The following is a 24834-nucleotide window of genomic DNA, read 5'->3' as shown; positions in this document are numbered from 1 at the left end:
TAGGGAATGTCCTTTGATGAGACCACTGGGAATGAGACAGGAGCACCCTTCTCCTTCTCTCAAATCAAGACATCTGGCAGTTTTTCCTACTCCCTGAGGTTGTGTGCTGTTTATTTTTCCCCAATACCTCACAAAAGTACAGCTGTCACATATGTCCTGTACAGAAAACAAATCTCAACAGTATCCATCACACAAACTTCAACAGGGGACATCCTACAAAATACCTGCTCAATGCCCCTCAAAATGGTCAAGGTTATCAAAAACAGTGAAAAGTCTGAGACAAGAGAAGCCTAAGAGATATGGCAACTAAGTGCAGCATGTATCCTGAAATGGAAAAAGGACACTGGGATAAAATTAAGGAAGCCTACATAAAGTATTGCTAAGTAAGCAGTAACATATAAATACTGAAACACTAATTGTAGCAAATATATCCCATGCACGTAAAATATTAATGATAAAAGCCTTGCGGGGTGGTGGTGGATAGGGAATCCTGTAATATTTACTTGTTCTCCAACTGCTTCTCATCAGCAATTGACCTCGCTGATGTAGTAAAGCCTATCTTTCAGCCCCACAACTCTCAGAACTTCCTTTTCACCTGAAATTTGATGACAAAGCTAGGGAAGTGGCTAGTATTTTACTCTAGCCATGTTTTCTCCATGTTGCCATAAGAGAATGTAACAAGAGACTCTAGATGATGCAAAAAATATTAAGAGGCATTTTTACTCAATAATTGCATGAAAAAGCCATTTTCACTCCTCATGGTATTAGAGGTCCTAGCCAGAGCAATTATACAAGAAAAAGAAATAAAAGATACCCAAAACAGAAAAGAAGACATCAAACTATCACTCTTCTCATATGAAAACCTGATGATTCCACAAATACTGTTAGGAATAGTAAACAAATTCATAAAGTAGCAGGATATAAAGTCCATGCCCCAAATCAGCTGCATTTCTGTAAACAAACAAGGAACAACCAAAAAAGAATTACTTTTCCAATAGCGTAAGAAAGAACGAATACATAGGAAATAACCAAGGAAGTAAAATTCACAATGAAAACTATAAAATATGCTAAAAGAAATAAAAGACACCATAAAAATAAATGGAATTTTACAATTAAGAAATTCATGGAATCTCAATGAACCAAAAATAGCCAAAACACTCTGAAAAAAAGAAAACTAGGAGACACATACTGCTCGATTTCAAAACAATATACAGCTACAGCAATCAAAATCATATGGCACTGGCACAGATGCACATATACATCAATAGAAGACAGTTGATAAATAAAAATTCTGCACTATAGTCAAATGATTATTAAGAGAGGTGCCCAACACCATCAAGGGGAAAACAGTCTTTTCAACAAATGGTACTAGGAAAACTAGATATACAAATGTAGAAATTGAAGGTGAACCCTTACCTAATACTATATACAAAAACTGACCCAAAATGGATCCATGACTTAAATATTTTTTAAAGACCTAACACTATCAAATTTTTAGGGAAAAAAAAAAAAAAAAAAAAAAATCATAGACCAAAGAACTTCAGAAGTTTAAAACTGACAATGTTTTTTTAGAGATGACACCAAAGACAGACAACAAAAACAGATGATTAGATTTCATTAAAAAATTAAAATTTTGTGTATCAAAAGCAATCTTAGCAGATTAAAAGGCAACCCACAGAGCAGAAGAATGTATTTCCAAATTGTTTCTCTGATAAAGCATTAATATCTGCAATACATGCAGAATTCCTAAAACTCAACAGAAAACCCAATTTAAAAATGAGCAAAGGACATTAGATCTTTTGCAACAAAGGAAACCAACACATAAAAACATGCTCCACATCACTAATTATTAAAGGAAATATAAATCAAAACTACAATGAGATGCCACTTTACACCTAGTATAACAACCATCAAAAAAAAAAAAATCCTGGAGAAAGATGTCAAGAAATTGCAACCCATGTGCAGTATTGGTAGAGATATAAAATAGTAGAGTAGAGCAGTTCTTAAAAAAAAAAAAAAAAAATTTTACCATGTTATCCAGCAATTCCACTCCCAAGTATATACTTAAAAGAATTAAAAACAGGTCTCAAAGAGATTATTTGTACACTCATATTCACAGCAACACTGTTTACAATAGTAAAATATAAAGCAACCCAAATGTCCATCAAGAAAAGAGACAAGCTTAAAATGCATCTACATAAAATGGAATATTATTCAGCCTTAAAAAGTGAGGAGATTCTGAAACATTACAATAGAAATGAGAACATCACACTAAGTGATTAAAATAAGCCAGTAACAAAAAGACAAACACCACATGACTGTATTTATATGAGTTACAGTAGCCAAAACTATAGAAACAGAAAATAAGTGGTGGTGGGGAAGGACAGTTAGTGTTTAGTGGTAACAGTTTCAGTTGTATAAGATGAAGAGTCCAGAGACGGAAGATGATAACAGTTACACAACAGTATGAATAAACTTAATACCACTGAGTTTAGCCACTGTCCTCAACCATTTATAAATGGCTAAGAGTCAGTTTTGTTATGAGAGTTTCATCACAACAGAAGAAACTGGGGGAAAAAACCTTGGAGACACAGAACTCCACCTAGAGCTGTCATGCTACATAACTCATGGACATGGAAGCACAGCAAAAAATGATCAGGGCAAAACCAAATAGAAATCCACTGCATCCATGGATAGCTTATACCTTGACCTCCCCAGCTGGACCACCAGTGCCGCTCAGCTCTTTAGGGCTCCCACCCAAGCCCCAGAGGTAAGGTCCTTGAGGGCGGGAAAAACCTCTCATTCTTTTTGTATCTTCTTAAAGCACCTAGCTTGGGGCTCTGGTTAAGCCACTGCACAGGCCTCTCATCAGCCCCAAAGCCTCTAATCAGCAGGGCAGTGAGAAGACTCCTCTTGAGGACATACTTCCCATCCCCTCCCCCAGAAGTGCTATTCAGGTCTGTGAAATCTGCAGTGCCCACAGAACCAGCAGCAGGGACAGGGAAGCCAAGCCACGTGCTCAGGGGACCATATGGCTACAAACAGCACAGATCAGCGAAAACGCCACAGGGAAGGCAGGCAGGGAACTGGCAGGCCACGACAGGCACAAAAGTCTCAGGCAGGCTCAGCTAATCGCTGTGAAGGGAACATGCTTCTCTGCTAACCTGGAGAGACAAGGGGAACCCTCCCCTGCATTTCATTCCTTAAGAAATAGAACTGCTTAAGCAGATGATGGAAACCAGTCTTTGAGTGCGCCGCATATATCAGGGAAACACTTTCACTCAGGTTCGAATTTCTCAGAGTGCACCTCTTGGCAAACACTCACCTATAGCTTTGCATCAGTTCCAAAAATCAACTATCAGGACCAACGGCCCCCCGTGGGTAAGGTCAGAGGGGACCCTCTGCAGGCAGTTCAGGTTATTTTAGCAGTGCCCTGTACAACACGATACGCCTAAACACAGAGCGGCTGTTGAAGAGGAAGTCGCCATATGCTAAGGCTTCACCATCATGCGACCCTCAGAATTTCCTTGCTGGACTTTCAGAATATGTGTGTGAGGACCCCAGGCGCCTGAGGACGTTTTTAGGTTTCTTCAAAGAAGTTATGGGGCATTAATAGACATTTTAAAATACATTTCAATGACTACAGAAGTACAGTGGCTTCTGGGTTATGAAAAAATAATGCAGATAATTTTTTTCATTTTAATTCAATGCTGATACCCAGTGTGTGTCATAAGAAGATTTTAGTGCTGAGTAATTTACTCAGTGAGATCCTGTCTCAAAATAAAGAAGAAAGAAAGGTCTGAGAGTACAGCTCAGTGAAAGGCCTCCCGTACAACAACAGCAACACATTAGCAAACTATGGCCAACGGTTGGCCATACAGCCCACTGCACAGAGACCAGATGTACACAAACTCTAGAATATTTTAATGATGTGTTTCTTTCCAAAAAGGTTGGCCAACCTCCACTCTACCACATGTTAGAAAATAAATACACCTAGCGATATATACTAGTTACCATTTCTTGCCCAAAGACTCAGAAGTTGTCAAATTAAAGCATCTCAAGTGGGAATGAAAATGGGACCAAACACTAGCACTGCTTTCAAGTCTCTGTGAGAAGCTTCCAGATTCCAAGACATGTATCCTCAATCGACAGGTAGCTTCAATGCTTCTAACCCAGTTTTTAATACTTTGTTCTTAAATAAAAGACTCAATCAAGAATTAGAAAATATCTGAGAAAAGCCTCTCATTTGAAAAATAAGAAACCAAAATAACCAAAGAAGAGATAGAAAGCATGCAGAAAAAATTTCAAAAAACTCAACTCCTCAGAGAACTAGGGGATAACCCAAAATAACTTTTAGATGCTAGTTTCAAATAGTAATAATAAAAGAGAAACATTCAGAGAACAAATGAAATGCTTCAAATTAAAGTACAGTATCATAAATGAAATACACAGTAGAAAAGCTGAAGGACAAACAGGAGAAAATCTAAAACAAAACAACAACAAAAAAGACAAAGAACGGAAAATGAGAGGAAAGAATTGGAACTCTAGCACAAAGTGCAACATCCAAATAGCAGTTCAAGGAAAAAGAACAGAGAAACTTGAGTGAAATCAACAAAGTAGTTGAGAAAAACCAAAAGTCTCCCCACAAAGGTCTAAACACTGGAGCATTATATGCTCACATATGGACAAAGCTGCTTCATCGTGAAATGTCAAAATACTAGGATCAAAAAGAACTTGCTAAATCTATCTAAGAATAAAAAACAAGTCATACAAGGATAGAGGATTAGGATGAGTTCAGACCTCTAAGAATAAGTGGGAGGTGGGAGACACCTTAGCAGCTAAATCATAATGAAGGAACATCGTGACTTCTGAAATAAAATTCCATACCCAGCTAAAGTATCAATCATGTTTAAGTAGGCAATAGATATGAAAGGTCTCAAAAAATTTACCTCTTGAGTACTTTTGTCATGAAGTTTGAGAAAAAAGTGTGCGGTTAAAATGAAGTACACTGGTAAATCATAAAGAAAAAGCCACAGAATCCAACAAGCATAGTTTCAATCTGAGAGTAAGGCAAAGAAATCTCCCAGAACAATGGTGAAAAAGACCCCAAACGACAGTAGTATAAAAGGCAAAATGAGGAAGCAATGCAAAATGGTGTGGGTCACGAGATTCAAGACTGTTACAGAAGGTAAGATTAGCAGACGGAAGCAATCTCTCGAGAGATTTAGATACCCAGAGAGTTTGAGAGTTGAACTATGCAAAAAATGTACATGTAAATGTTAAATTATTAACTGCAAGGAAAACAAAAACTGTACAGGAACTGAAATTTATTACACTGTATAGCTCTGTGGTGATTAGCATTTATGGAATAAACACTGAATATTAATAGAACTAAAATTATGATAGAATCATCTTGAAAGGAGGGGGAAGAGCACACATGTGCCCATATGGGTATGTGTATTTCAGTAAGAAAACAAAATCCATTTTCTTCCATGTTATGAAGAAAACGGTCCATGCCTACAAATTGAAAAATCAAGAAATAATAATACAAACATTTCATTCACAGACATGGATTAGCCAAGATTAAAAGTGGCTGCCTCAAGGCAGAACAGAACTGGAATACTACATTTCTTAATAAGCTGATAGAAATGTTAAATTTCTTCTGTCTTAAATGTGAAGATTTAAATGCTTCAGCCTATATGGAGAAACAGCGTAGATTAGCACTACTGGAAATAGCTGACAGTCTGCAATGAGGTACGAACTTATTCTAGTACATTGTGGACACCACTAAGAACATCGCTGACAACTTTTAATCAAGTTTTTCTTGATAAAAGAGGCAGTACCTGGACTTACATTCTGTCTCAGGCACCTTATGTCCTACTTGGGTATTCCGAGTAAGACTGACAGATCAGGGATCATCATACTTTTTCAAAGGGATATTTCAGGTTTTGCAAACTAAAACTCAAAGACTTTTCATCAATTCTAATACTACTGAATTCTGGGGCTGTGTCATAAAAACAGCCACAGATAATATTGAAATACACATGGATATGCTCTAATTTCTTGACATTAATGTTAAATTTCACATAATTTTCACACACCAAGAAATGTTTCTTTTTTCAATGTAAAATCCACAGACCATTAAAAAAAAGTGTAAACTGGGCATGGTGGCAGTCACCTGTAATTCCTGCACACAGGAGGCTGAGACAGGAAGATTGCCAAGAGTGTGAGGCCAGCCTGGGCTACACAGTGAGTTCAAAGCCGGCCTGAACTAGACACCTAGATCCTGTCTCAAAAAACCAAAAATAGGTAGGTAGTTGGGTAGGTAGATAGGTAGATAGGTAGACAGATAGGTAGATAGATAGATAGATAGATAGACAGATAGGTTAAGTGTAGAGTCAGATTTGGTCCAAAGGCCATAGTTTGCCAACTGAGATAGGTAAGAGTATGAACAACTTTGTTTACAAAAAATAGCTACGCCACAATGTTTGAGGCAGTATGGGTGTGGTAGCTTTGCTTCTTTGTGCTTTTTTCCTGTTTTAAAAACAGAATTAATGCTGAAGCATTTTTAAAACTCAGGAAGTTTAAAATCCTTTAGCTACAAATATATTTTTCTTGCTGCTCTCTAAACAGGCCTGTATTCAAATAACCAAATTTACATTGAAGGTTCTCTACAAGAGACAGTTATTCTCATAATCCTCAATCAGACCATTTCTTGAGGCAATCTCTGCTATTCTAACACTGTAATATTGGTGATTCCTCATAATCCCCCATCAGTTCATTTCTAGAAGCAGTCTCTCTATTCTACCCCTGTAATAAATAAAGCTTCATTGCAATGATAAAAGACACATCTTTTTTTCAAAAGAAACAAACAGATCTTGGGGTCTTGAATTTCCAAAAGTACGAAAGAAATGTTCCTATCGCCATTTTCCCATTTTTTTAGTGCTTAACTCTTTGAATATTTAAGATGAATGCAAAGCTATCAGCTCAACTATCTACTCTTTTGAATTTCTTTCATTAATCCCTTGGTTCCCCAACCTGCAAAGGCCCAGAATTCATCCTGCAGGTTTCTCTATAAACTTGCTTTTCGGAGGGGCCACCTGGGATAGGCAAGGTAGCAGGGCCTTCCCAAGTCATCGAGCACCACACCCCCTCAGGGAGGTGACGGTAAAATGGAAAGCCGGCCTCCCTTGTTGAGTGAACAGTCACCATCTGCGTAGCTATGTTCTTACAGGAAGAACAGGCACAGGTGAGTGAGTTTCAGGTACACAGAGCAGGTATGTCCGAATTTGCATGCTAGCTCATTCCTCACAGAAGCAGCACAGGCCTATTCTGCACTGCATCAAGATCTGAAATGCACAGGGGAGTTAACCTACCAGGGCCAACTACAGGGATATTTATGGCTAACCTAACAGCTACTTAGACATTGCCTACTAAAAGAGAGAGGACCCTTGAGCACTCTGACCTATTACTTTGGGAGTCATTGAAAAAGAATGAAAGAAAAGAACAGAAGAGAAAAAAGAAAAGAATAGAAAAGAAGAAAAGGGAAAAGAAAGAAGAGAAGAGAAGAGAAGAGAAGAGAAGAGAAGAGAAGAGAAGAGAAGAGAAAAGAGAAATTCAGCTAATTTCTCAGATACTGCTAAAATTTTACCAAAGATAAATGTCAAGATTTCTCAGGCTGACAGTGCCACCTAGTGGCTTTCCACACCATAATCTCAGGGCTAAAGCACAGGGAAACAGCTACTCTGTCTAAGGATAATGGTATTTAACCACGTTTTGCCTGTAAAGACAAAATTTCCAACCTCTCCTTTGTTTCTTTTCTTTCTTTTTCTGTTATTTTGTTTTTACAGTACTAAAGATCAGTACTAAACATCGGGGGTGTTTTACCTTTAAGCTACACTCCAGCCCACTTTTTTTTTTTTTTTTTGAGACTAACTTGCCTGGGCTGGACCTAAATTTGCAATTCTCCTGCCTCAGTAGAAGGGATTACAGGCGTGTGCCCCTGCACCCAGCACCAGCCTCTCTTGGTAAAAGAAAAAACAGGCTGGAGAACATTATAGCATTTTAGGAAGGAACAGAGAACAAGTCTACCATTCAAGTTACCAAAACCTGCAACCATGAAAAAAACATTTTCACAACACTGTCGATGCAATCATTTGTCCTATTTAATAGCTCTGGTTCCATTCAAAGCAAGACTTATCAGTGAAGAACTCTCAGGAGAGAAAAGAGAGCTTAAAAACACATAAAGAGAAACTTGGGGACAAGTATCCTTGGAGACAGGAAATCTCAGAGAACGCCGTTTGCTAATCAAAGAAAAAGAACCCCTCATGTATGAGAGCTATTTCAAGTTGGCAATGTCTACAGTTTTAAATCATGAACTTACAGTGAAGTTATGTAAATTTAGTTAGAAACATAAATGTTCTGAGCCCCTTATAATACACAAATACACATGCACACAGGCTTGCCTTGAAATATTCAAGAGCAACAGCATTTCCAATTGTTCAAACCCTTGTATTATTACTCGCCTGGCAATGTCCACTCTGAACATCAACATGCTGAAAATGACTCACCTTGGCAACAAACTGCTTGTCCTTTTGGTCCAAATTAGCAGTGGGAGCTACATAGTCTCTCCATATTCTCAGCCTGCGCTCCTTGGCAAACCTGGCAACAAAGCAAGGATGTAAGATGGTTCAGACAGACCAAGTCCACTCCATCTGAATCTACTTACCATCATCATCATGGGAAGTCACTACAGAACCCTACCCTATCATACAGACCTGTCCAGGAGAGGTCACCAGTCAGACCAGACAGAGAGAACAGATGAAAATACTCAGACAGTGTACCGCAAACGGAAAAATCCAGGACACACATAGATTGTAAATTCATGGCTAGAACACAGATCTAAGTGTGTAACTGTTTTGAGTAAACAATACCAGTCCACATTGATAATCAGCTCCTTGACTTATCCAGTATCTTCTGAGTGACCTCAACAAACAAGCTGACAAATACGGAACAGATGCTCTCTTTAATGGAAAAAAGATGCACAAACAAACAAGTGTGTTTTTTAAATCTCACAAGCCTGCTCACTTGCCTTCTGAGTTATAAGGTCATCAGCTACCAAATCCTATGTGTATGAACAAAACTGTTACCGTAGCATAGCTAAAGAATAACTGGAAAATAGACAAAGTTCCTACACTGGCAAGTGCTTTAAAGAAACATATTGCCAGAAATCTATTTTTAAGTGCTAAACTCTGTAGATATTTCCCGAGTCAGAACAGGAGTGGGAAACTGAATATGTGCAAAGAAATCAATGAACAGCTGTCTTCAACTACTTACAAATGAGTATATGTATGTGCAATGGAAAGGAACTATTATTTCTGAAAACAGTCTTGTCACCCTTTCTTTTTTTAAGAAGCACTAAAATGAGAACTAGAACAGGATGTAGTAGTTTTCAAATACTTAAAAAGTACTTACATAGAGAGGATGGAATTTCACCAACAATGCATGTAGCTCAAATAAAGCATGCAAAACAGCAGGCGAGTAATCATATATTAAGATATGATTTGCATTCTCTGGTCTAAGCTTGTTTTATAATGATGAGCACTCTCAAAAAAAAGTCCATAAAATCTTCTGCAGATGTTAGGAAACATGTAGGTTATTACTTTAATTGTGCTCACTTTCTTCAAAGAGAGGAGCTTAATGCAAAAATAAAATTATCAACTAAAATAGTAATTTAGAATGGATTTAAAATTTTCAGAACCAGGGCCAGGGATATAGCTCAGGACACAGTGCCTGCCTGGCCAGTGCAAGGTCCTAAGTTTGATTCCCAGTACCCCCACAAAAAAAATTTCTGAACCAAAAAAAACCTTGAACATCACGGACTATTTAGAAGTATCTGAAATGCTGAACTTATAAAGGCTGTCTTTCTATTGTAATTACAAAGCAACAAAAAAAAGTAATTTCTGTTTTTTTAACAATGATGTACATTTGTTAGACATGCCACATCAAATGCCCCAAATCAAAATCCACTTTCATAAAAATGTGCCAATATATCTGATACAAGTACAGAAGGGGGTAAAGGACCTAAGAAATGGAACACTATAATGAACTGACCTTGCAAAAATCATAAAGTTGTCAAGATCATTATAATTTCCAGAGGGGACCATGGTCATAGATTGTTTGCTGGTCTCTCCTTAAAGGTAGTCTGGAAGTGAAGGTTCAGGCTTTCCTGAGTGTTATTTCTATTAATCTATTCTTGCCATCTGCTTTATTTTCTTCTATATACCTCCGCAGATAGTTCACCCAAACATCTACAAATATCTGACACTTGAAATAGCCACCAATCTTTGCAATTTTCATGCTCTGTTTTCCAGAAATAAGTTACTACTACATATATGTTAACCTTAAGGCACCAAACGAAAAGCATGTCAATAGCATCCCAGAGTTGTAGTAGCACTTACACAACTTTTTTTGTTATATTACAACACACCATTTTGGGGGCCAGTACTGGAGATTGAACCCAGGATCTTTGCACTGAGCTACATCACCTATTTTGGCTTTTTTTTTTTTTTTTGAGATAGCATCTTGCAAAATTGCAAAGGTGAGACTCAAATTTGTAATGCTCCTGCCCCAGCCTCTCCAAGAGCTGGGATTGCAGGCATTTCACTGTGGCCAGCCAAACCATACATAAATTAGGGCATCAGGCTTCACAACATGGACCCAGAGGCTCTACTTCTCCCTTTTTCTCTAGCTGTGTTCCAGGCTGTTTGAGTAGCTGACAAGTGATTTCATTGTCTGGCAATGAGCCTTACTTAATTCTAAATGCCTAAAATCCAGAATGCAGGATAGGAACTTGGAAAAAGGTGACCAGGAAACAGTACATGAAACAGGTATAGACACAAGGAGGTGAGGGAATATATGGCTAGGTCTCTAAGATCTGTGGCAGGAAGGCTTCCCTGACAGACCTTACCTCTCAGCTGCCCTCAGCTTTTCTGCACCCCGAGTATACACTGCAATCGACCAGTCCACGCAGCGTGCAAATCCTTCCTTCAGGAGGAGCTCAGTGATGTTGCCATTCTAAGAAATAACGTGGGTGAGAAGCAGGCACAGATTAGATGCTGGAGCAAGAGAATCCCTTTCTCTAGATTTGGACACAGCAAACACAGCCACAATCTACTGGGTAATTTGTTGGTTTTTTTGTTTTTAAAGCAGTTTGTCTCATTAAGAAACCACCCCTAAGATGGGAGGCACCATTCTGAGACTTCTCTCAGCAGCTTCAGCCAGCCTCAGCACAGCACCCTTCACTTAACAGGCATAGAATAAATGTTAATGGCATTGAATGGAATTGGCATTTCCATAGTTCTTGGGGGCAGAGGAGGATGTTAATCTTTAGTAGCGATTACACCTTATTCTTCCCTTCCCTAGGATCAGCACTTCTTCCCCTTTCTAGAAGCAGAAAGCTAAAGAACAGACTGAGTGGGAAACAGCATAAACTCCATTTGCTCAGTGAATTACAATTCTTATTCCACTGTGACACAGAGCCATCTGGCAGGGCATGGCCAGACAGTCAGCACTCCAGAAGAAACAGACATGACCTTGGCACGCTCCAAACCAAACCTCATGGCCTTCTAAGCTGCCACTATGAAAGAATTATCTCGCCAAAAAAGTAACAGTAATTTAACACTGTACTACACATAGATTACAATAATGAAAATTCACTTAGGTGTCACAAAATAAGGTCATGTCATTTCCAAGAATAATCCATCTACCACAGTGTACAATAAATAAAACTCCTAACAATCGGAACTAAGAATATGAAGAACTTCATTTCTGCTCACATCAGAGATAGACGGGAGCTGGATAAGGCCTGGAATATAGAAAATAATTTTTCAGTGCACTGAACCTACACATGAACCTCACGGATCTTGCTCTGCAAGCCAACTCTGTTGGCAATCTTTAGGATCAAACACTTGGGAAGGTAAATGATTAAATTCCTCTTCACCTTATAAACCCAGTATCATTTGAGATTAATTTCTTAAAGGTGATCTGCTGAAAAGATTTGTCCAATTCTCTAAGACATGTAATATACCCCTAGAAAATGCCTCAAAATCATTAGACGGCACTCCCGCCAGGATATTCAAAGGGATGTTAAACATAGAAGAGAAAAAAAGCGAACTATGGCTCTTTAAAGCCTGCAAGCAACCCCAGCCCAGCCCAACCCAGCCCAGCCCAGCACGGGCTTCGTGGCACACTCACTGGATGAAGGATGGTGCCCAGAACGTTCTGGTTGTGGCAGCTCTCCAAGATGATCTGAACATCTCTCTGAAGCAGTCGCGACTCAGTGAAAAATTTAGCTTCTGCAGCAAAAGGCTCTGGTGTTTCACTGCCATCTGCTTCCCGACGAAAGGTTGGGCACTAAAGGAAAGTAAGGCATGTGAGGAACAAAGCCTAACTGTGATAGCCAAGCACTCTTGCCCTACAATCAGCCTTCCAAATGATGCAACGCCATAAGCTAAGTTCAGAGAGGCCTGGCATGGTGACAAACACCTGTAATCCCAACATACTCGGGAGGTGGAGAGGGAGGATCATGAGTTCAAGCCCAGCCTGGGCAACATAGTGAAAGCCTATCTCTAAAATAAATACACTCAGGTCAGAGAAGTCCCAAATCAGCTGTTCCAACCATTTTAAAACATATTGGTGTTTGGACTGGTAACATCATATTCTCAGACTTCTTGGTAAAGGCAAATAAACCAATCTCCCATCACCATGGGGGAAATCATTTAATTATGGCTGACACTAGCCCTTTACCAAGAAAAGACACCAGGCCAGTGCCTGGTTTTCAATACATTCACAAAGGGGCTGTCATTCGGCCATCTCGCTGCCAGGCAGCTCTGATCTGAATGGATTACATTCCCGCCAGCTTGTACCACCAGTAGTATGTGCCTGACTGTCGCATTGGGCAGCAGCACTGACAGTCAGGCATGCACCACCAGACGGGACAGTCGTGTGTACCACTAGTGGTTCAAGCTGGTGGGAATGTATTATCTCTAATTTTTTAAAAAATACAAATGGGTATTTGATATTAATACCTATATTCAGCAAAATTCACAGCCATTTAGCCCTCCTTTTCTAGGTTTATATCCTCAACAATCTCTGAACAGATTCAAAGTTCTTTCAATTTTAAAAATAAAAAAGGCTCTCAGATCTAATTTGAATTGTCCCATTGCAAAGCTTAAACCAAACTAAGCATAAGGGACTCTAGTCAATGTTCCACACTAGGAAGAATCAGTAGATCTGAAATTCCCAAGTAGAGGAATCTACCCATCACTGAGCATCTCCACAGATTCCATCCCCGCTGCTCGGCCCCGTGTATGGTCTGACCTTGATCCCCGACAGCATGACTGTAACCAGGTAGTAGTCTGGGAGGAGCAGAGCTCTGACCACACTGCCGTCCCGCACGTGCTCGATGATAGCTGCGTGACACAATGAGTACATCAGAAATATCACGTCCAGGCCACACAGACTGCCACTACCCAGTTCCTCTCCTCCAAACCTGGAGAAAGCCCCCTCTGAGAAGTCAGGAAGCACCAGCAGTCTGCGCAGGTTCACAAAAATGAGTCCTGGAGAATACAAATCAGACCTGCTTCTTTGCTTTCTGAACCCTTTGGGACCTCACAGCTTGTAACAAAGCTTTGTTATCCAAAATCTAAGATGCTCACCTGAGGAGCAGGTGCCAGGAAAAAAAAATAACTCAGTACTGATCACTGATCATATGTTCACTATTCTGAGTCTACAGTTAACAAGAAAGATCTCAAAGTAGGAATGAAAACTACGAAGTATATCTATCTATCTATCTATCTATCTATAAACATGTATACAGAATACTTGTGTCTACCTCCAAGTTTCAGGAGGAGTTTTAAGTAGCATTTTTAAACAAAGAAGATCCACACTACAAAATACCAGCAACTGACAACCCAGCAACAGTGCCTCTGTGAAATGCGCATGATGTAATCTCCATGAATGGAATTCAAACTCTCTTTCAAATGCCATGGTGTTGTTTTACCTCCTGGCTTTCCTCTGGATACTAAATAAGCAGAACAGAGGCTCACTAGAGCTTACGGACCACCAGAAGCAAAGGCAGCAAAGGGAAAAACACCACTGAGTCTATCTGCCTTTTCCCGCCGTCTTACCATTGACAGGCTTCTGGTGGTGCGAGTCCACAAAGTGCCTCGGGTTCTCGATGGTATACTTGAGGTCCCGGATGGTGTGTGAGCCGCTCCCCTCACTCCACATCCCCTTCTTCGCTGCCTTTGCTTGTTCCTCACATTCTGCAAGCCGGTTCTGTTCAGGACTGGGACATGGAAAGCAATGATTAGTGAATCGTAGCTCAGAAATGTGCCTCTCAGTTTCTTCAGCACCTTCACCCCGGACTGGCTCCCCAAGCATCTGTTTCAGACCCACAGCACAAGATGCAAGCCTGTAACCTGACAATCACCATCAGTGCAATTCTAGACTCCAAACTTGTTCAAGGACAAATCAGATTCTAAGAGCATTTAATGAGAAGATCTGAAGAAGGCACTCTCGGTCCTGTCACCACCCGTGAGTAAAGAGAACAAGTCAGTAGCTCTGTGGGGAGCCGCTCCAGGGGTACACCCTCAGTTAGCCACCCCAGATTCAGGAACTAGAATCCAACTCAACACAGCAGGGGACACTGCAGCAAAGGTGACTAAGAACCACGCTACTCTCCCTCTATCCCCCGCAAAAGGCTGTTCAGATAATTCCGCCCCCAAAGTACTTACACATTCAATAAGGCCAGTTTAAAAATGGAGCCTCGTCCTTCACTCAGGCAGGAAACCTAACTACATAACACAGCAGCCGAAGTCAGCACATAGATCAAAATGAGCTTTTTCAAAAAAGCTAGAAATGGCTCTTTTTCCTCATATATGTGTTAACTTTAGGAAGCAATAAACCACAAGGCCTTTGCACGATCACAAACACCTGGTATCATCAATGGCTGTCACATACACTGGATCTCCTTCCACCTGCATCAGTACGAATTTCTAAGCAGGAAAGACCCTGGCTCACGCCAAAAGGATTCAGCACCTACCTTCCTTCCATCCCCAAAAGGTAACTACATCCTCACAGATCCAAATCCACAAAAGTAGATGAAAAAATGTAGCAAAAGATGATGGAAGCAAACACTCAACTGAGAAAAGATTTCATGTCTAGAGAATGGTACTCCAGTGAAGATTCTTTGTTGTGGGATTTTTTTCTAAATTCATTCTGGTTGCAAGCGGCATTTCCAAAAAACACAGCAACAGTAATCATGCCAGTAATTGTCCTTAAGTTAAATCCATGGCATGCTTCCAAAAACATCACCTAAAACAAACATTTTAATTCACCACATTCCCACAACACCATTTGTAACACCAATTACAGCGTCCAGCAAATGTCACTTTGCAATCAGAAAGGACCACAGAAGAAGGTAGTGAATGTCCTGGTCCCAAAGTCTAAGAAGGCAAAAAGAACACAAAAGGTGCATTTTGGCCTTTGCTCATTCTCATTATTGGAACACCTTGTGCAAATATCTATCCAAAGCCTTTCTGTCAACTACTACACTCATATAATATAACAAAGACTTAACGATTTAAAAAGCATGTTTACAGCCTTCAAATTACTGATGTAGCATATCACTTCTCAGAGGCTAACGTGTTAATTAAAGCCAGCTGCAATCCACCCTACAGAGAGCTAACACCAGTGAACTTGACTATAATGCATGCATTACAAACCTTATATACCTAACACTCCCTTCTAATAAGTTCATATTACCAGCATCAAAACAAATACATTTTACCTACTAATTAACTATACATTCATAGAACAGACTTAAAAGGAATGACAGAAAATTTTCCAGACCAAAACAACTATAACCCTGTCAGTTTCCCATGATTCAAAGCAGCAGATTTTTGCTTTGAATATTGTTTATTTACCTTGCTTTATTTTTCACTGTGCGATTCTTTGCACCCAACATGACATCATATATCTGTTTATTGTCTATCTCTCCTTTGGAATGTTAGCAGAGCCTAAGTCTGTTCACTGCTCTATTCTCAATGCCTAAAACACAGTCTGATACATAGTGCTCGATAAATATTTGAGATTGGGTGAAAAGATAAATACTTCCAGAAATGAAAATCTATAATCTAAGATTCATGAATATAAAGAAGAGAACTGACTTGTCTCAAAGTCTGTTTTTAAAGGAAGAACACATACCAAAATCATTAATGTTGCACAGCAAAAAAACTACCAACAGGCTGAAGAGACAACCCACAATGAGGGAAAAAAATTTTACTTGCTATTCCTCAGCCAAAGGACTAATATCTAGAATACATAAAGAACTCAAAAAAGTCAGACACCCTCAAATTCAAAGACCCAATCCAAAAATAGGCATCTGGAATGAACAGACACTTCTCAGATGAAGAAGTACAGATAGCAAATAAATACATGAAAAAATGTTCAGCATCACTAGTCATTCAAGAGATGCAAATTAAAACAACACTGAGATTATATCTCATTCCAGAAAAAAATGGCTATCATCAAGAAATCAACCAATAACAAATCCTGGCAGGGCTGCAGGGGAAAAAGAGACCCTTCTCCACTGTTGATGGGAGTGTAAATTGGTACAACCAATATGGAATTCAGTATTGAGATTCCTCAAAAAAGTAAAACCAGAGGTTCCACACAACCCAGCTATTCCCCTGCTTGGTGTCTTCCCAGGAGAGCTAAAGGCACTATATACCACAGCAATATACACACACTCGTACCTATAGCAGCACAATCTGTGATAGCTAAATCTTGGAAACAGCCCAGACTCCCATTAGCGGGTGAAAGGATAAAGAACACACAGTTGTTAAATACAACAGAGTACTGCTCTGCCATAAAGAAGGATAAACTTGAGACATTTTTAGGTAAATGGATGCATCTTGAGGCCATATTTTTAAATGAAATAAATTGGACATACACGTTTAAATATCATATTGTTTCTTTTGTGTGAGAAACTCCAAAGGTAAACAGAGACAAAATGGGTGATAGATTTTGGGAAGTAGGAAGAAAACGTTCATATGGGAATGGGACAAAGGGGAGGGGAGGGGAGGGGAGGGGAGAAGAAAGAAGGGGAGGGACGGAATAGGGATCGAAAATTAAAAGAATGGAAGGAAAACAATGGAAATAAAGTTTTGTAAAGGGAGAGGGGTAGAAAGGGACTGAAAGGAAGGAAATGGGAAAAAAAGAATTAAAAAATACGTACAGGTACAACTTCCCTATGATAACAACCATTATTTATGTCCAAAGTACACCAATGGAATTAATTTTTAGAGAAAACCATTGATAAACATTGACTGATCTCATGGTTCAAAATAATCCATTGGCAAGAATACCCCAGAAGCCATGAAAGCACATTAGATTACTCAGTTTATGTGAGATGTCTCAAAAAGACGGGATGAAGAGTCCTGATACTTACTTATTAGCTCTCATGCCTTCTCTCCGGGTGGCCAAGCCCTCTGCAACCAGTGATTCTGCAATGTTTTCCCCATTAGTATCTGAGGAAGAGAGAAACGAAATTAAACCAAAGATTCCCCGCTGCCTCCACCAGCAGCAGACTCCAGCAAAGGCCCCTCTTACACTCAGCTCTTCGCAGAGAGCAGTGCTGCCAGAAAGATGGACAGACAGTGACACAGCACTGGGCTCCCAAAATGTCTAGTCTCCAGGACTCAAAGGCCTATCAATCTTCTCAGGACTTTGTTTCTAATTTTCCAGTATATCTTCAGGGCAAAGGTAATCTCAGGAACCACGGGAGACTGACAAAAAAGCAAGACACAAGCAGCAGGTAGCTTAGGAGAGTGCAAAGCAGTGACAGAAGGAGAGGCCTGGAGCAGAACACAAATCCGGCTGCTTAATGGCTCAGACAATCTCTGCATCCCAATTTACTCACCTCTAAAGTGAGGAGGTCACTTGCCTCGATGGGTTCTTGTGAGAATTAAGTAAGTGTGTAAATCAGCAAGCACAGTGCCAAGGGGATGGCAGGAATTAGGAAAAGTTAGTCCCCTTCCTTTGTCTGATCAGACAGACACATTCATTAAGGGCTGTCTATCATGCTTTATGCCAGGAAGTCTAATCCTCTCCATGAGGCCTGGTCTCTGCTCTAGGAATACACCAAGACAAGCGACCCTGCTGGAGAATACACTGCCTCTTGCTCTCAGAGATAGTGAGCGGACACTGTCTAGATTTCTAATCTTTCACACAGGCAAGAAAAATGAAGTTAAACATAAAACTCAATCTGATTAGGTTCTACCCCAGCACTTGAAACATTAATTGCATTTCCATACTATTGAAAAAGCTTTCAGGCTCAGTATATTCTCTTAAATCTTTGCTTGTCAGCTGAAACGATAAAGGAAGGCATCTATGAGAAAATTACTGCATAAAAATCTTTAATATGGCAGAGAACAAGCTCCTAGATAAACAGCAGTCTAGCTGATAGGCAACATGAGCACAGAAGAAAATTCTGTAAGATTTATATTCAGTATACTACATACCAACTTCCACAAGAAGTAACAAGTTCACAGATACCCGCAAGCTCAACCTAAATGCCTGACCATTAGAATGCTCACATTTCTGCAGAGGCAAATCACAAGACTCTTTCTCTACCAAGAAAAACTGAGGTGAATTTATACTGAGAAGAGTCCAGCTCTGAGGTGAAAACGGATCAGCCACATCTGTCCACTGGGATCAGACTCAGACTTTACTAATGTTAGTGAAGATTACATTGGTTCCTTTAAGCCACAGCAATCTCAAAGACTGGAGGAAAATTCAAAGTGGTTACAAGTTAAGTACTGAAGTGTCAAGAGATCGGAGGTAGAAAGAAAGAAGTCCAGTACAGGCAAGATAAATGGCCCACTGGGCTGGGGATTTAGCTCAGCGGCAAAGCGCCTGCCTGGCAAGCACAAGGTCGTGAGTTCGGTTCCCGGTACTGGAGAAAAACAAAAAAAAAAAAAAAAAAAGATAAATGGCCCGCTGACTGACAAGGCACCCAGTAGTTCTGTAGTTCTCAGACATTTTCTTGGCACAGACCACTCTCAGATGGCCGACTTCTGAAAAGTGAGCTCTACAAACACTACTTCAAAAGCCAGTACATACTCCTAGGCTGAACCCTCAAGGAGGCAATCACATGTGAGACAGGAAACCAAAAAAGAACCATGCGAGCCGTAGACCTCATTCTTGTTTGTTACTTATCAAATTATGAATCTAGTCAAGTCATAATTCAGGGACAGTATTCAGAGAAGGTAGATGAGAATCTTCACTTCAGAAGTCAGAAGACTGATCATTTCTCTTTAGTAAGCTCTAGGCTGAGCACTAATTCTACCGTTCTCACCCACGATGGAAAGAGCAGACAGGACACTGGACAAGATGCTCCAGGGTCATTCCCAGCTCACTTTTTTAGTGCGTCTACAACTAAAATCAGTCTTAACAGGATGTTGTGCCTTACCATTCCACTCTACTTACCGACCGCTAGCACTGACCTCCCAAGGCAAGTAGATTACCTAGAACAGCTAAATTGCATGAGGTAGTAGGAAGCCGTTTTGCTTTATTGAGATTGCAGGCTTGTACCACCACACTTAACCAAGGAAATATTTATTTTTAATGAAAGAATCAGGAGATATCCAAAAAAATTGGCTCCCAATTCGTTTTTGTTCACCTACCTGGCTGCTTTATAAAGAACATTTTAACAGTTCTTTTAATGTCCTATATCTATTCAAACTCCAATCCCCTCCGTCCCTCCAATTCTCCCCTCTCCTACTGCAAAGAAATGTACAACATATACTATCCCTTGAGCCACCTGGTCCAGGTAAATAATAAGTATGTGCATCTGTGCGCATGTACGTACACACACACACACACACACACACACACACACACACACACATTCAGTACATAGAGCCAGAGCTCCGAGCTCTACATACACCATCTTTAAAACTAAAGAAACTGGGGCTGGGGATTTAGCTCAGCGGCACAGCGCCTGCCTGGCAAGTGCAACGTCTTAAGTTTGATTCCTGGTACTGGGGAAAATAAATAAATAAAACCAAAGAAACTAGGCTTTGAGAAGTAAAGTAAGAGAACACACTGGGAAAGTCAGAATCCTACCCCACACATTCTGCTACAAAATATGTGGTGTGCAAAAGTTCTGAAAGGCTCTTCTACTCCTCAAGCATCCCGAGGAAGAGAAGAAAAGCCACAAGATAGAGGAAACAGAGGATGCAACATACAGGGAGCCTATAGGAATTCAGTTAGCACTCTGACCTAGAAACACAGAGCCACTGAGCTCCTCAAGCTGAAACCAGACAGGAGCAGGAGCACCCTGGTGTACCACGTACGCCTACAGGAGGCCGAGGAACCAGCACAGGGTGAACAAGGAGCAGGGCTATGGGGGCACACCCGCGCGGCTGTGTGCCACAGCCACTACCTGATGCCTTCCCAGTGCCACCACGGCCCAGCTCCCCAGGCTGCATCTACCAGGACCCACAGCAGCCACCCACCACATGAAAACCAGCCCTAAGAGGAACTCTGGACTCCAGGAGAAACGAGTGTGCTCCTCCTTGCAGCTCACCTTTTCCAAGGTAGATCATGCCATACTCTCGCCCCTGGGGAGTTTTGTTTTCTATCGTGAAACAGACTTCTTTCCCAATCAGCTTCTTGCGAAGGAACTCTCGAGCAGGGAATGCCCAGGGCTAGAAGAAAAAACAAGAATGTTAGGAGAACTGCCTTTCCCAGACCCTTACCAGTATTCAAGTAACTTCGTGCCTTCAATAAATATCTGAGTACCTGCTGCACCCAGGCCCTGCACTTGGCACGGAGAATATGAAAATGAAATGCAAACGAAGTGGCTTACACACATAGGGGCCGCCTAAAAAGCCAGGGCCTAGGAGGCCCTAAAAGCAGCTTCCACACACTGGCAGTAGCACTTCACCCCATCACTATCTGTTCAGTTACAGCTTACTTTGTGCATAATATCTGCCAAGACTTTTATAGCATTTAAAATGTGCCAGCCACTGCTTTAACTGCTTTCCATATAGCAACCCATATAGCTTCCCATTTCCCTGAAATGGGAAGCCCAGGCTCCCAAAGAACCTGTGCAGGAGGACGTCATAAATAACAACTACCACATCCATTTGTTTGCCTCCTTTCAATTTACGAGCACTTTCCCTGAAACCCGTTCGAGGCATTGCTGCAGTCAGGACTGGGTTTTAAGGCTATTATTTCAGAGTGAATCCTCTGCTCAAATAAGAATCTTATTTATGTCGTTTTTTCCACCTTTTGAAGGATAGCAACAGACTTGAGAGGACAGACTTCAAAATTCACCTCATCTCTTTCTGCTCTGTCTGAAGCCTTCACGGGTCCTAGAATCTTGGCAGAACAACAACAGCCCCTTATGGGATCACTGTGACAGGGGTGATTCTTCTTTCTCACCTGCTCACAACAGCGACGGGGACACACACACACATACACATGCCCACAATGGAAAGCCGAGTCTGCGATAAAGATAATGCACGCATGGTTGACCCCATGCACACCCTACCACTCCTCCTAGGATGGTTTAGACAAAGCGCTGTTTCCTCTGATGCAGAAGAGAAACGAACAGGAATGGAGTAATAGTTCAATGAATGTGTGCTTGATAGAAGCTCACGTGCTAAAAACTGCAAAGAATAGGTTTCCCCTTTCATGATACAATATGCATACAATAAGAGATTGCTCATTACACTCTCTTAAAGTCAGAACTCAGACTCCACACAGGGAAAGCTCAACAGTGTATTAGCGGCTTAAAAAAAAAGCCTCTCCTAGCCTTTTCAGTCCGTGAAGATTAAGATTAGTCCACAGGGTCTTGCAACAAGCTTTTCTAAAAGCAAAACATATATACGACTTCCCAGAAACTAGAAGCCAACGGGCTTGCAGTCATGGGCCTCAAGTCATGCAAACAGTGCCGTCACCAAGCTAATATTTAAAACTGAGCAACACACTCCATTCTTAAATACTTGGGAAAGGTGTGCTAACACTAAGATTTTGGCAAAAAACTCACTTATCACAGGTCAGTTCACCAGGAAATATGTATCTAACTCTTACAGAGAATCCTCCAATTTCTACCTACCAGGCAGAAGCTTTCAGGAAGCTCCTAAGGCTTGCTCCTAACCCTTTTAGGCGCTCACGTTTTACAGCAAGTCAGCCACTGGGTAGTAAGACAAAGCCACACAGGTCTTATAACAGACACACACTAACCCTACAGGAGAAAATCATCTAGTTTCTGCCATCTTCCTTTCTAAAACTTGTCAAAAAAATGAGCTTGTCAAATTGTGTTCTGTCCACAGATGGGCAAATTCTGTATCTGGACAAAATAATACCTAACAAGAAAGGCAATCAGGAGACTCACTATTCAGGAAAAACACTGACCATAAAGGAAGGAATGAAGACAGATTAGAAAGAAGGAAGGAAGAAACGAACTGTCCTCAAATGACAGAATGGACAAGACAGCACTCTGAGAGAAAATCCTCTGCAGAATTGAGGCCAGTGCTTCTGTATGTCCACGACACCTAGGCAGAGGGCCATCTGTCCAAACAGAACCTTCCAGAACAACTCTGAGGCAAGTGTAGAAAAATATGCTTCAAGTGTTTTTCAAGAGACAGAATGGCTTAGTGGAAAGAGTAACTGTCGTCTATCTAAATGGTGCCCAGAGTTCCATTTAAGAAGCATGTGGTCTTTAATAATAGTAAGTCCCTGACCTGTTCCAGGAGAACATCTGTAAGTCAGATTTGTAAGTCAGACAAAGTAAGACTTATATACCTTTATATATACAATATAAAGCATTAAAAAAACCAAACACACACATAAATGCATTAAGTCTCCGACTATATAATACTACTATACCCTATTGCCCTGCACAGTAAGCACACAGCGGCACAACTATGACAAGGGCCAGCAGACACATGAACTACTCCACAATTTGTTCACATGTACAAATGCTCAAAATGTGAGGTCTATTCCTTTCTGAAAGTACCTAACTCGAATGTTCTTAAGTTGGGGACTTACTGTTGTTAAGACTCAAGATTACCTCTTCCCTTTGGAATACACAAGAGCAACAATCTGGTAGCCTGATCCTCATGCTTGATACCAAGCAAACTTAAAATACATAAAGTTGTGCGGAGGAATTTTTTAAATGCAATCATCCTTTTGACTTTTAGACTCCTAAAATTACTACAAGATCAAATCCCAGAACAATATAAAACCTAAGAGCTAGCTACTTTTGTACATGGCCAAACATCCAATACTTCTTATCCCTCCCTCTCTTCTAACCACCCACATTATGTGGGTATCCTGCTCTACCTTCTCTCTCCTGCCTCCCCAATTCTAAAAAGCTCTAATGAGCACAGGACTGTGACACTCATTACTTTATTTCTCATGAAGCCAGCATACGGCCTCACACACAGCAGGAACTCAATTAATCTGTGGGAAATAAATATATAATTCCCACAGTGCCCATCAATGCAGCATCCAGGCTGCCTGGAGTAGCTAGGCAACGCTGGGGATTAGCCTGAAACAGAGCAGCGACGGCTGTGGACATACGGTAGAGCAGCTTTCATTGTCACAGGATTTAGGAGGAAGCTGAGTATCACTGAAAGAAGATATCAGGAGGAAGGCAAAGAATAATCAAGTAAATAATATTTGGGGCAGTGATACAAAGGGAAGTGAATGACAAATGATGTCCTTGATTCTTCTTCAACTTGAAAAAAACTAGGCAGTGTGCTCCAAAAGAATGTAAAGCCTGGAAGCGGGGTGCCATATTGTATAATCCATCGACACCCTCAAAAAATACTGGGTTCTTCTCTGCAGCATCCACTTAAGCATTTATTTACTGTATTCTTGCTTTGTGTCAGGTACTGAGTAGGCACAAGGACACAGAGATAAGAGACAGGACCCCTCCTTTTTAAATTTGCAATCTAGTAGAGAAACACAGGCAGACCTGGAATGGTGGTCTATGTGCTGACGCCAGGAAGATATGGTGATAAAGAGGAGATGCCAGGTGTGGCTGACTCTCAGAAGACAGCAGAGGTTTAGGAAGAACTCTTCATGGAGTCTTGGCCACATGGGCAGGAAAAGCTCCTGATGGAGGGAGCAGCATGAGCTAAGGGCCAGGCGAGGGGCACTCAGTGGCCGTGAGCAGATAAGTGCTGCAGCATGGCTGGTGTCACCTGACAGGAGGCTGAAGGTTCAATCACCAATGGGCTTGCTTCCAGGAAAGTGTGCAGGTGTGTCACATCCGTAACGACGACCACTGAAGTATCCAGGAATAACAGTGAGCAAAGGGCCAGGCCTGGTGGCGCACACCTGTATTCCCAGTACTCGGGAGACTGAGGCAGGAGGATCACCAAGAGATTAAGGCCAGCCTAAGCCACACAGGGAGTTCAAACCAGCCTGACCTACATAGTAAGACCCTATCCTGAAAGAAAGAAAGAAAGAAAGAAAGAAAGAAAGAAAGAAAGAAAGAAAGAAGGAAGGAGGGAGGGAGTGTTATAGCTTGGGGTTCTTTGCAAGGGGAATAATATAATACAGGACACATATTTTATAAGATTATTTATAACAGTCACCCAAAGAATGATATACAAGAGAGGCAGGAAATCTGTCCACACACTAAGACCAAGGAAACTGGATCCCAAGGAAATGTCCTGCGTGAGTCCAGCTGAAGACCTAGAACTCATAACAATGCCTCCCAGGAGTCCAACTGGAGGCCCAGAGCCC

General features: G+C 40.9%; 1 protein-coding gene across 1 annotated transcript in view; it reads right to left on the bottom strand.

The window, feature by feature from the left end:
- The window catches only part of Snd1 (staphylococcal nuclease and tudor domain containing 1), a 431831-nt gene that overhangs the window by 370603 nt on the left and 36394 nt on the right, over positions 1–24834 (bottom strand). The window contains exons 3-9 of the mRNA XM_005402366.2: positions 20657–20777; positions 17516–17594; positions 14190–14350; positions 13381–13472; positions 12256–12414; positions 10970–11076; positions 8571–8661 (exon numbers count right to left, since the gene is read on the bottom strand). Of these exons, the coding sequence (XP_005402423.1) occupies positions 8571–8661; positions 10970–11076; positions 12256–12414; positions 13381–13472; positions 14190–14350; positions 17516–17594; positions 20657–20777 (810 nt within the window). The remainder of the gene's footprint in view (positions 1–8570; positions 8662–10969; positions 11077–12255; positions 12415–13380; positions 13473–14189; positions 14351–17515; positions 17595–20656; positions 20778–24834) is intronic.

The sequence above is a fragment of the Chinchilla lanigera genome, unplaced genomic scaffold (genome assembly GCF_000276665.1).
Source record: "Chinchilla lanigera isolate Chin_1 unplaced genomic scaffold, ChiLan1.0 scaffold00078, whole genome shotgun sequence".
NCBI lineage: Eukaryota > Metazoa > Chordata > Mammalia > Rodentia > Chinchillidae > Chinchilla > Chinchilla lanigera.
Note: the sequence above shows the minus strand (reverse complement) of the source record. Positions and strands in the feature narration are given on the sequence as shown.